At 40.6% G+C, this 13575-nt stretch overlaps 1 protein-coding gene across 3 annotated transcripts in view; it reads right to left on the reverse strand.

Annotated features, from left to right (window-relative positions):
- The window catches only part of SIK3 (SIK family kinase 3), a 49809-nt gene extending 38049 nt beyond the window's left edge, over positions 1–11760 (reverse strand). For 2 of the 3 annotated variants that reach the window (XM_012658343.1, XM_012658344.1), the window contains exons 1-2: positions 11640–11758; positions 10952–11075 (exon numbers count right to left, since the gene is read on the reverse strand). In XM_012658343.1, coding sequence (XP_012513797.1) covers positions 10952–10961 — 10 coding nt within the window. In that variant the 5' untranslated portion in view covers positions 10962–11075; positions 11640–11758. Of the gene's footprint in view, positions 1–10951; positions 11076–11639 lie in introns of all 3 variants that reach the window. The other variant, XM_012658345.1, reaches the window with a different exon arrangement.
- Positions 11761–13575: the final 1815 nt, after the last annotated feature.

The raw sequence follows: 13575 nt of genomic DNA on the forward strand, positions 1-13575 counted from the left end.
AAATACTGAAATTAATTTCTTTAACACAATGGCACTGAGAAAAAAACTATCTTGGTTTGAAATCATTTACTGTCAGTTCTTGTGGGGAAGAAAAATGGGAGTCCCATACAACTGGAATATATAAGTAAAATTTCAAAAAAGATATTCCAACAGCAAGTAAGATCAGAAAAGAAAATGGAGAGTTCTTGATTTAACTACAAATTCCAACACCGGTAGTTTCTGAAAAGTATTATAATCAGAATATTCTGGAATAGAAGTAAAGTTCCTTGTAACTCTAAATCCTGTGAGACACTTTCAGTGACAGAACATAGAGACCACATGGAGATAGTTTGGAGCAATTTAGCAAATACAGATGGAGCTCACAAGAAAAGCTTCTATCAGGAATCAATAAACTTAGGTTGAGAGCCTTTTCTCTTCAGTTTTAATAGTTTACCAACCTGAGATAGACTTAGGAGAAAAAAAGTATTTGACCCACGTATCTCCATTTATTAGAAAAATAACACCTATTTCTGGAACTTTTCTTAATTTTAGTTTTTCTAGGAGGGTGTGATGCTGCCAGAATTAAGATTCAGAAATCAGGAGATCCTGACCTAAAGGCTGAGGATGCCAACATTTAGATCTAGCCCAACCTTGGAAAGACCCTGGCTTTGCTACGGTGTTTTACTGGAGGCTGATCATTGTGCAGTTCATATGCAAATATTTTTCTGAGTCCTAATATTGGTCATTATAGTATAACAAAATTCTGTCTCAGATTTTTATTCTGGGGTCCAATACACAGTTCCTGCTACTAACTTTTTTCGATAAGTTATCCAGATGTATAATAGATGGCCAAAGATATCCATTCCAGGAGTCTGATACTTGGAATAACTTACCAGCTATGTATTTATTGAGAATTAAAATACAATCAAAGATGGTTAGATGGTCTCTGACGCCAGACTGCCAGGGTTCAAACCTAAGCTCTGCCACTTATTAGATGTGTGATCTTGGGTATGTTACTTAACTTTACTGTGCCTCAATTTTATCTATCAAACGACCTGTCTTATAGACTATCTCATATAACAGCTTACCTCAGAGAGTTGTTTTGAATATTAAATAAGTTAATGCAACAGTGCCTGGTACGTAGGAAGTGTTCAATAAATGTTAGCTATTATCCAAATCTCTGGAGTCCTTCCACTTTGAACTTCCTCCCTTTCTCTATTTTTCTATTTAGGGTTGCCACAGCCAGAAGACAGTTTGAAAAGGCTAATAATAAACAGGGCAGTACCAATATTTATCCACTGGTTTTCTATTATGTTAGGTCAAATCATGGGGTCAGTCAGGAAGGCCTGCTTCGCTCTGAAGGAGTTCTAGCCTCTTTTCTGGTATCATTTGTGATAGCTACATTCACTGACATGAAAGCATACACAGACTTTCTCTCTACCGGTGCAGCACGCCTCGAAAGGCATGAGAGAACTGCTTTGAGGAGCCTCTTCATACATGGAGTCCGGTGGGTGAGCTACTTTAATCCTCTGTCCCATTCTCTCTAAACAAAGTGCTTTTAGCCAAGCAAGATGCTGTGTCGCTCTTGATGAGTAAGCCAATCAGGGCAGAGTTGTTTGCCTCTAAGTAGAAGCTTTTTGGCAGTAGCTGCAGGGTACATTCTCCATCAGAAGCATTATGTAAGCCTGGGTCTTGCATTCCCAGTGATAAAATGCTTATGCAGTATTACAATTAATTAAGACACAATGAAGTCTAATCAATAAAGACTCAAAAATATTGTCCACAAGAGATCTCTATGCACTTGCCAACATTGCAGTTTTTTCACTGTAAATTAATTTTCCTTCCATTAAATAAATGATCTTACTATGTTTGCTAGCAGGTGGTATAATAGGGGAATAAGGCAAACTAGGCTTTAAGTATATTTCTAATGGTTCTTAAAAATATATTGCTAGTGAATGAATTTGGTGCTCAAAAAATTTAAGTTGTTGGCTTCCACTGGAGGAAGGGGGAGTCAGAGGAAACATCTGCTAACACACATGGCCAGGCCAGGTCTCATCTTCTGCAACAACTCAAGAAAACAGCAAGTTTCAACTTTTAATCCTTCTGTAATTTAGGTTCGGGACTTTACCTAACTGCTCTCTGGGATGCTCTGAGAAATTTAATCCAAAAACATTGGTATGGACCAAACTAATTTTACTTGGGACATAGAAAGCCAACTCTAAAGTAGATCAAAACACCTTTTTAAACCTGAAGTCACTTGCCCTGGTTGTCTTCATAATAACTCATATTTAAAAAGTACAAAAAAACTAATTGGTTTGATAAATAATTCTGATCATCACCTTAATAATATAACACAAGAGTCTAATATAAGATTCCATAGTTAAGTGGTGATGATTTAGTTTCTCATTCAAAAATATGTGCTATTTGTTTGTTTGTTTGTTTGAGACAGGGTTCGTTGTCTGGGCTGCAGTTCAGTGGTATCATCATACCTTATCGCAACCTGGGCTCACGCAAACCTTCTGCCTCAACCTCCTGAGCAGCTGGGACCACAAGCACACACCACCATGCCCGGATAACTTTTCTATTTTTTGTGGAGATAAGATCTCACTATGCTGCTCAGGCTGGTCTCAAACTTCTGGCCTCAAGAGATCCTCGCAAAGTGCTAGGATGCATTTATATCCTTATTACCAGGTGCTGTTAGGTTTTATGGAAGATGCTGAGGTGCAAAACACATTTCTGATACCAAGAGGCTTATATTCTGGCGGGGAGACGGGTGGAAGACACATACATGATTATAAAACTAGGTGGTCTCAGACCAATTCAACCTCACATAAATCCTCTTTTAAATTTATACCATTGCCATTCCAACTTGAAAATATGTTTTCAATACATGTCAGGATGCCCATGAAAGGAAGCTTGTATCAAACAAACAAGACCAAGCATAGAAATATCCACCAATTGTGAGGATATTTCACTCCACACATTACTGACAATAGAGAGAAGCTTAGAATTCTTGAACTAACTGTATCCATTTGTAGAGCGCGGCCGCCCACACAGAAGTAGATACTCTGGAATTCAACTTGGCTAGAAGAAGCTAGATGATAGGGCCTTTGCCCTCCTGTCTTTCAAGTGGTAATTTAGAAAACTATACCAGCTCAGCTGGAGTTTCTAGATCCTTCTGGCAGAAAAACAGACAAACTCAGCTCAAGTGTAGGACAACAGCCTGAGAAAGGAATGGAATTTGTTCTTAAACATTTCCCTTAACTACATTATCTTCTGTAGTACAGTGACAGCAGACCTGACCAACTGAAAAGTGCCGGCTCTTGCCTCCGTAGGAAGAATTAACTCTAGGTCTAGTGAGGTACAATGGCATCCAGAAACAGGAGTTGTGAGCAGAAAAAGGACGCAGGGACAGGTGCTAGGTCTCCTTCACATGAACCTGATACTTCATGGTACTCAAAGGATGTCTAAGCTAAGAAAAGATGAAACAACCTTATGAATTCGTTTTCTGCTATGCTTCATCCTTTTGACAGTATTCTCTGATAGGCCTATGACATCAGGCAATGCCAAGGACATGTATGTTCCTGAGGGCAGGAGAGATCATATTGGTAATATGGCAATTATCTGCTCATTTCCTAGACTGGGTTGTTTCTCATCCTCTGTACTTAATCTTACAAAAACTTTTATTCCTACTTAGGGAACTACTTATCTGGGATTAAAGAGTGACTACACTTAGGATAATCCTGGAGGCTTTCTCTGAGTCTTTAAGCTTTCATGTTAACTTATGTCATATTACAAATATTAGTTCTTTCTAAGCAGTTAAAATGTTATAGAGTTTATTTCTAAGCACTAATGGACAAGCGGTTGACAGCGTTGCTAGCGATGTGCCGGGATCCACCACCTGCAGCTAGCTCTGGTAAAGTGTGAGGAAGAATCTTTGCCATGGTGCGAGGGGTGGGGGCAGAGGGTAAAGAACATACCAGTTGCTCACAGGAAATACCGTGGACATTGGAAAAGTAGAGGAAGTGGTTTGCTTATCCTGCCCTTTTTTGCAAAATTAGTACTAACAAACACTGAATTTGAGTACTGACTTAGTTACTGATTACCTGTATGTCTTTGTGTGTCTTTGGGCAAGTCAACCAATTTCTCCAAACTTCAGCTTCCTGAATTTCATTGGTAAATGATAAAATAATATATGCCATAACCAGTTCCAGAGTATAGTTATGAAGCTCAAATAAGACCACGTATAAGAAAATATTTTATAAACTCAAAAGCCCTAAAAAATGTAATTTTTTTTCTTTTCTTTCTTTTTTTTTTAATTGAGGCAGGGTCTCAGGCTGTTGCCCAGGTTAGAGTACAGCGGTGTCATCATATCTCACTGCAGCCCCAAACTCCTGGGCTCAAGCGATCCTCCTGCCTCAGCCTCTCGAGAAACGTAACGTCTTGATATTACTATTGATATTATTATTTGAATAAGAATGTACTCTCTGGAGGGCCTTTTGTAGTCAGCATTTTAACAAACCTATGCATTCGCACATTCATTTAACAAATATTTACTGAGTGCCTACTAGGACCCAGGCCCTGTTCTAAGCCCTGGGAATATAGCAGTGAACAAAAACCCAAATGCTTCTTACTGTCACATGGGGATGGAGATGGGGAGACAATACAAAAATAATGTGAGGTAGTGCTAAGTGCTATGAAGGAAAAAGATGATGAGGGTAGTCAGGACAGGCCTCTCTGAGGGGCCATGTGACTATAGAAGGGAACAGGAATGCGTGTGCTTGGCAAGGCTGAGAAACAGCCAGGGCTGCCTCTGTGACTGGGGCTCAAAACCCGGGTGAAGTGTCATAGGAAATGAGATCAAAGAGGGGCAAGGGCAGTTGTGCCTTGTAGGCCATAATAATAATCAGCGGTCTCCAATGTTTTTGGCACGAGGGACAGGTTTCGAGGAAGACAATTTTTTGACAGATGCTGGGGTGGGGGGCCGGGTTGGGGGAGGCAAAGCACAGGTGGTAATATGAGCAGTGGCAAGGGCGAGCAGCTCTAAATACAGATGAAGCCTTCGCTGGCCGGCCGCTCGCCTCCTGCTGTGCGCATCCCCGCCCGGCCACCTGCCCAGAGCTCCTAACTTTCATGGGAAACAATTTTTCCATCCCAGAGGGAAGCAGGGATGGCAGGCGTGGAGGAGGTGGTAGGGGGCTGGACCTCTGCGTCCTGGTCCCTAATAGGCCACGGACCAATACTGTGGCCCAGGGTTTGGGGACCACAGATAATGACTCCTTGAATTTTATTCTAAATATAAATGAAAGCCACTGGGACAAGAGGGACTGGTTAAACAGGACTCTGGCAGAGATTGACTATTTACTAAGTCCTACTACATTCCAGATACTTTGTTTCCTTATTGCTTGCTCACAGACTGGTATGGAAGATATACAATGAAAGAAGTAATTACAATATAAAGTTTGGTTCAAGTACCATGACATGAGAAAGTTCAGAGACCTGAAGAATAAGTAGAAATTATCTAGATTCTGTTTTCCACCCCATGTAATTTCTTATTCTAGATTCTAGAATACTGGAGTGGGGGCATGGGGAGGAAGAAGTATTTTGAGCAGTGGGGATTGCTCTAGAAAACATGACTTGTTCAGGAACTAGAAGAAAATTAAGATGACTGGTTGCAGAATGGGAGTTGGGCTGATAAGATAGGCAGAAGCCAAGTTATGAAGGTATTTCTATGCCATTGTTTTTCAAACGGCAGTCAGGAGATCAATTTAGTAAGCTGTAATCAACATTTTTAAATGGAATAGAATATATTGGAGCACATTGCACATAGCAAAGGTAAGTTTTGCTTTTTTAAGAGTCTTTTTTTCAGCTGTATGCATATGTGTGTGTTCTGAGTCATAGTATAAAATGTATTTTTTTATTTCAGTCATAGTCAAAAATGTTTGAAAATTAGTGTTTTAGCCACATTAAGGAGTAAACTTTACCTTAGAGGAAATGGAAATCATTGAAAAGTTTTAGGCTGGAAAATGATATGATCAGATTTGTGTAAGTGTGTATGTGGGGGGGGTATGTTTTGTTTGTTTTTATATTTGTGTTTTGGAAAGATTACTCATGCAACCAAGTGGAGAATGGATTAGAGAGGTAAAAGACTGGAGCCGGGAATGCATATAGTTGGCTATTGTGTAATCTAGGCAAGAGCAGATGACAGTATGGCCTGTAGAAGTGGCTACAGGATTTGGTAACCAATCAGCTGTGGCAACGGTGAGAGAAAAGGAGGAACCAAGGCTTGTTTCTGCCTTGGTCAGATAGTGGTAACTATCAGAGAAGACAGAATAGAGCAAATCTAGGGAGGGAGGAGTTAAGTTCATTTTTGAAAATGTTTCCATTGATGTGACTTCAAGACATGAAAGTGAAGACAATGGGTAGCAAATGATTGGATATATAGCCCTGGATTCCAGAGGAGAGATCCAAGACAAAATGTTAATTAAGAACTGAACTTCACAGTATCAGTTAAGCCATGGCAGTAAATAAGATGGCTCAAGAAAAATGGTGTAAAGAAGAAAAGATGTAACAGATGGACAGAGAAAAAGAAATCTAGCAGAGAAGAATGAGAACATGCTCCCAGAGGACAGGCAGAAAACTGGAGAATGTAGTGTCTTAGAAGCAATGAAAAGTGTTTCAAAAAGTAATGAGTGACTCAACAATGAGAAAATGAACAACCCAAATAAAAAAAATGGGCAAAAGACCTGAAGACATCGCACCAAAGATATACAGATGGCAAGCAAATCAGCATATCAATCTATGCTCATCATCATACATCATTAGAGAATTGCAAATTAAAACAATGAGATACCACTACACACCTATTAGAGTGGCCAAAATCCAAAACACTGACAACACCAAGTACTGGTGAGGATGGCACAGTAACTCTCACTTACTGATGGTGGGAATGCAAAATGGTACAGCCACTTTGGAAGACAGTTTGGCAGTTTCTCACAAAACTAAACATTCTCTTCCCATACAGTCCAGCAATCATGTTCCTTGATCCATACCCAAATGAGCTGAAAATTTATGTCCACACAAAAATCTGTACAAGGATGTTACAGTAACTTTATTTGTAACTGTCAAAACTTGGAAGCAACCAAGATGTCCGTCAGTAGGTGAAAGGATAAATAAACTGTATTTCATCCAAACAATGAAATATTATTCAGAGCTAAAAAGCAATGGGCTATCAAGCCATGAAAAGACATAGAGGAACCTTATTGTATATTACTAAGTGAAAAAAGCCAATGTGAAAAGGCTACATACTGTATGTATGTTTCCAACCATATGTCATTCTGGTTACAGAGACAGTAAAAGGATCAGTGGTTACCAGGGGTGGGGGGAGGGAGGGATAAACAGGCAGAGCATAGAGGGCTTTTGGGGCAGTGAAACTATTCTGTATGATACTATAATGATGGATACATGTCATTATACATTTGTCAAAACCCATAGAATGTACAACGCTGAGAGAGAACCCTAGTGTCAACTATGGACTTTGGATAACAATGATGTGTCGACAAAGGTCAATGATTGCAACAAATGGACCACTCTGGTGGGGGATGTTGATAGTAGAGGAACCTGTGTGTTAGGAGGTAGGATGAAGGGGTGCAGGGAGAGGTGTAAGGCACATGGAAACTCTGTACCTCTCACTCAATTTTGCTGTGAACCTAAAACTGCTCTAAAATATAAATTCAATTAAAAGAAAAAAAGAAGAAGCAGTGAAGTGCTAACTAGTGCTGGGCAGTCATTAAGATAATGTCTGAGGGCCTGGCGTGGTGGCTCATGCCTGTAATCCTAGAACTCTGGGAGGCCAAGGCGGGTGAACCGCTCAAGGTCAGGAGTTCAAGACCAGCCTGAGCAAGAGTGAGACCCCAGCTCTACTAAAAATAGAAAGAAATTATCTGGACAACTAAAAATATATATATAGAAAAAATTAGCCGGGCATGGAGGCGCATGCCTGTAGTCCCAGCCACTCAGGAGGCTGAGGCAGGAGGATGGCATGAGCCCAGGAGTTTGAGGTTGCAGTGAGCTAAGCTGATGCCACAGCACTCTAGCGCAGGCAATACAGCCAGACTCTGTCTCAAAACAAAAACAACAAAAAAAAACCCAAGATAATGTCTGAGGATATGCAGATGATGAATGATGAGATCATTGGTGACCCTGGCCAGAGCAATACTAGACCACTTTTGCTTCCTTTTATGGCAAAATTGGGAAGAGTTATGTCTACTCCATTTCTTTCTCCATTTTCTTTCTATTCCTTTTCTGTTGTAGCCATATGATTTAGGCTGTTGTTTCTGCCCCTCCACCAAAAGTATACTTCAAAATCATTAATGATCTCCACATTTCTTTCTTTCTTTCTTTCTTTCTTTTTTTTTTTTTTTGAGACAGTGTCTCACTCTGTTGCCTGGGCTAGAGTGCCATGGCATCAGCCTAGCTCACAGCAACCTCAAACTCCTGGGCTTAAGCGATCCTCCTGCCTCAGCCTCCCAGTTAGCTAGGACTACTGGCACGTGCCACCATGCTCGGCTAATTTTTTCCATTTTTAGTTGTTTGGCCAATTTCTTTCTATTTTTTTTAGTAGAGACGGGGTCTCGCTCTTGCTCAGGCTGGTCTCGAACTCCTGAACTCAAACGATCCGCCCACCTCAGCCTCCCAGAGTGCGAGGATTACAGGCGTGAGCCACATTGATCCCGGCTGATCTCCACATTTCTAAATCCAACATTCAGTTCTCAGTCCCCTCACTTGACTTAGCAGCAGCACTCCCCACAGTTCCTCACTCCGCCTCCCTGGAACATTTTCTTCACTTGTCTTCTAGGACAGCAGACTCTGGCTTACCTCACCATTCTTATGATCCCTCATCAACTTCCTGATCTCCAAATATTGGTATGTTCCACGGCTTAATCCTTAGACCTCTTCTCTTCTCTGTAATCAATGCCTAAACAGTGATCTCATCTCATAGCTCTAAATATTATTTGTACACTGATGCTTCCCAACTGTACACCCTTAGCCCAGAACCCTCTCCTAAATTCAACTACCCATACAACATCTCAACTTAGATGTCTAATGGGCTCCTCAAACTTGACATGTCTAAAACATCTCTCCAAAATGTAAATGTTCTTTCCTAGTCATCCCCATCTCAGTTAGAAGTAAACCCATCCTTGCGGTTGCTCATGCCAGGACTCTGGAATTAACCTTTAATTATTCTCTTTCTTTCACCTCAAATCCAACATTAAATGTTGGAACCAGACTGCCTGGGTTCAATTTCTAGTTCAGCTACTTAGTATTAATAGCTGTGTTATCTTGGAGAAAGTGCTTAATTAACCTCTTCTGGATTCAGTATTATCACCAGTAAAATGGGGGTGATAATCGTATCTCATAGGGTTGTTATACTAATTAAATGACTTAATGTTTGTAAAATGCTTTGAACAGTGCCTGCCACATAGTATGACGCATCTCTTAAATCTGACCACTTCTTACCATCTCTACCTCCACACCCCAGACTGGGAACTAGCTACCAATATCTCTCATCCAGACTGTCGCAAAAGTTTCTTACTAACCAGTCTCCCTCCTTCAGCCCTTGCACCTTTCAACCTACTGACAACATAGCAGCCAAAGTGATCTTTTTTAAACAAAAGTCACTGCAAAATTCTTTCAACTTTTTGTACGTTTTAAAGTTTTCATAATAAAATTTGAAAGAAACAAAAGTCAGATCATGCCATTCCTCTGTCACAACCCTCCAATCCTTCCCATTTCACACGGAATAAAAATTAAAGTCTTTACATTGACTCACTGAGCCCTAAAATTAAGCTCCCTCTCACCTCTCTGACCTCATCTCTTTTCTCCCATCATTCCTTCCTTTCAAGCACACAGGCCTCCTTTCTGTTCCTTAAATACTCAAGCATGATCCCTCCTTGGGGCCTTTGCACTTTTGTTCCCTCTGCCAGGAATGCTCTTCCACAGGCTGCACAGCTCACAGCCTCACCTCCTCTCAAGCTTTGCTGGAAGGTCAGTTTCTCGGTAGATGTTACTACCATCTTAAACTCCTCCATTTTATTTTTCTCACAGCATTTAGCGCTATCTGATATACAATCAAGTCATCAGTTCGAAGGAGACTTAAAGTTAAATCTAGTCCAAGTTCCACCACTTTACTCTAAAATGCAATGTCTGTGTGCTTAATCTTTGTTACTAACCCAGTGGATCTATTTTCTCCCTTAAAATGAAAATAGATGATTAAGCAAAACTAAATATACAACTTTCTGCATTGTCTCTAAAATGTTCTCTTCTCATATGCAAATAAATGGTGATAAAATACTGTAGATTCTGGGCATTAAGTACCTACTTTCAGTGTTAAATTTTTGCAAGATCTACCTACCCTACTGCCCACTCATTTAAAAATTTTGCACTATTTGAGTCTGGAGATAAATATCATAGAATTAGGAAATGAAGTAGGAAGACTGAGAAGCAAAGCCTGCTTTATCCTTGGCATTTAAAACCACATCAGAACGGGGCCCCAGTAAATGGAAATATTATCCTGAAAAATGGTGTGTGTGTAGGGGGCAGAATGGAAGTAAAACAGAAACATTTATTGCATTGCTGCTATGTGATGGGCCTATTAACTCTTTACATACATTATTCAATCCTTATAAGTAATAGCCCTCACAAAACTCTCATCCAGTTTGTAGATGAGGAACTAAAGCTCAGACATAGTAATATACAGGGCCCAAATTCAAACCCACATACAGCTATCTGAGGCCAAAGCCTGTATACTCTGTTCCTACAGAACCTTCCTCCTGGAGGTGCCAGCTCAGCAAACTAGAGCTAAGACAGGTTAAATGGGCTATTTATACTCTATCACTACATTCCTGGGATAACTTAGCATGTCTAACTTTCCATGAGCCCAGTCACAGCTGTGTTCTGGCAACTCCCTTACCTGTAGACATAAAAAATGGGATGCGGAACTTTCCACTCAGCACCCGGGCCCGCAGATTCTGCAGGGTGCTCCCATCGAATGGCAGGGCACCGCACACGAGCACATAGAGGACAACTCCAAGGCTCTGCATGCCAAACAAGAGTACGCACAATTAGAGGAAACACAAGAGGCCATCACAGTGTGTTCATACACACACTATAGTGTTCATACACACACATCTTCATACAGATGATGGTGAGTCATGTACAAGATTATAGAACACATTTTTTCTTCTTTTTTTAATGAGAAATAATATGGAGCATTGTCAAGGCCGATCATCTTTAGAATAGTTAATGCTCTTCTTTGCTTCCAGACATTAATCTGGGTAACATCCCAAATTTTTCTCAGTACTCATTCTCTAGGGATAAGGCAAGGGGCAACAACAGGAATCTCTGTTCTTGGCAAGGGCACCCATCCAATCTGACACTTGGAGTTCCTTTGCAGATGCAAAGGGGTAGTTTGGAACTTGTGGCTCGGTCCGTAAGATAAGTGCTGGAGGAAAGACTTTACACAAAGAATTGGGACTTGAAAGAACGAGTGATCACGATCTCAGTTCACATGCAGCATTATGTGTCCTCCAGGAGAAGGACAGCTGTCATCAATCAAGGGTAACTAATGCCATGGGGTATAAGAGGAGGTATTTACTTACCCAGATGTCCACCTTGGGCCCATCATATTCCTTTCCTTCAAAGAGTTCAGGTGCAGCGTAAGGAGGGCTGCCACACCAGGTCTTCAGCAGCTGCCCAGGAGTGAAGAGGTTACTGAAGCCAAAATCTAGAAAGGTAAATGGACACAACTCACGTTATCATAACCCAGCAAACACTAGTCTCTAGTCACTAGGGTAAAGGTTCCAAATCATTTAGTCGGAATACTACATGTGAAAAGAGAATATTTAGAAACTACATAGCCAGCCACTTAAACTTAAAAAAAAAAAATAGCAAAACAGAGATATAGATGAGTTAGAATGCAAAAGATATCTGGTTAATGAAAAGTAAACATGGTTTATGTAAGCAAAAATAGCACTATTCCTTTCATAAACCTAGGCAGAGTGAGGGAGGTGGCATTTGTTCCTTTAAAAACAAAAATGAAATTGGATGATTGATGTCAAGACCACATTAGAATCAGTATATACAAGTAAGTCTACTCAACTGGACCCAAAAGTTTCATATTTTTACTTTTTATGACAAACACATTTATGACCACTTAAAATTAGAGAAAGTAACATTCGTATCATGAAGGTAGCTTATTCAAAATGAAGAATAAGCAACTTATTTACAAACTGAACCAAGAACGTTTATATTTTAAATTCAACTCTGTGCTTGAACTTTCCCCCCTTTTCTGCCCCTCCTACTGTTGTAAGAGAGAGCAGATGGGAGGTAGGAGGGGTGAGTCTTGGGAAAGAAAACTAAGAAAATGAGCGAGGATGGCTGGCCATAGAGAGCCACTGGCATATAAATGTTTTTATTTATGCACAGCCTGCAAGACAGACTAGAAATCCCCCATGCCCCAGGCACACCACACTCCCTGCAACACAGCATCTGAAAATGCTAAGTACACTCCTACTCTCTGAAACTCTTTCCTCTTTTTCCTAGTTTTACTCTCTTGTTGACAACTCTGTCTCCTTTTGCTATTTGCTTTCCTTTTTTCTACCTACTACAGAAGGTTTTCTAGTAGGCATCTGCCAATTTTGACTGCCTCTCCTTGCTCTATATTTTCTTAGAGATAACTCTTGTGGTCCCACCATTTCCACTATGATTTCTTTGGGGATAATTCCCCGAATTTATATCTCTGGCCCTGGTACCACTTTTTTTAAAAATGGCATCTCACTATGTTGCACAGGCAGGAGAGCAGTGCCTATTCACAGGCATGATCATAGCACACTACAGCCTTGAATTCCTGAGCTCAAGCGATCCTCCCACCTCAGCCTCCCGAGTAGCTGGGACTATAGGTGCATGCCACCATGCATGCTCGGTACCACTTGAGTTCCTGGCATGAGCTTCCAATACTTGCTTGGGAAGAAACACCTAAAACCTACCACTTTCCAAAGTCAAATCTGCTCTTCTGGTGATGTTCTCATCTTCATTAATGGCATCGCCATCTCTGTTACTAGGAACACTAGAGCCATCTTTAATTCCTTTCTCCTTCTCATTCCCCATTTCAAGCTGGTAATAAAACTCTTACTGCTTCTACTCCCTAAGTGGGTCTTGAATCCATCTCCTCCTCCTATTTCCACCCCTATCATCTCTGGCCTAGATTGATACTATCTTTTACTACCTACATCTATTTCATTTCCCTCTAAGCCATCCACTCACATAACACAGTGAATATTACAGAAATCAGATCCTGTTACCTCCCTGCTCAAAAACATTTGTTGGCCCCCTTCTACTTACAGAATAATCTTAATCTCTTTGCATTGTCATTCAAGGTCTTTCACAACCCAGTGCCACCCCACCTTTCCAATTTATCCCTGGACATGCTAGCATTACTATTCATATGCTGTGTTTACATATCTTTCTTATGCTATTTCCTCTCTGTGCCATGCCTTTTTTTCTTTTCCATCTTTAAAATACCATTCATTTTCAAGG

The sequence above is a fragment of the Propithecus coquereli genome, unplaced genomic scaffold (assembly GCF_000956105.1).
Source record: "Propithecus coquereli isolate 6110/MARCELLA unplaced genomic scaffold, Pcoq_1.0 Scaffold580, whole genome shotgun sequence".
In the NCBI taxonomy this organism is placed as follows: domain Eukaryota; kingdom Metazoa; phylum Chordata; class Mammalia; order Primates; family Indriidae; genus Propithecus; species Propithecus coquereli.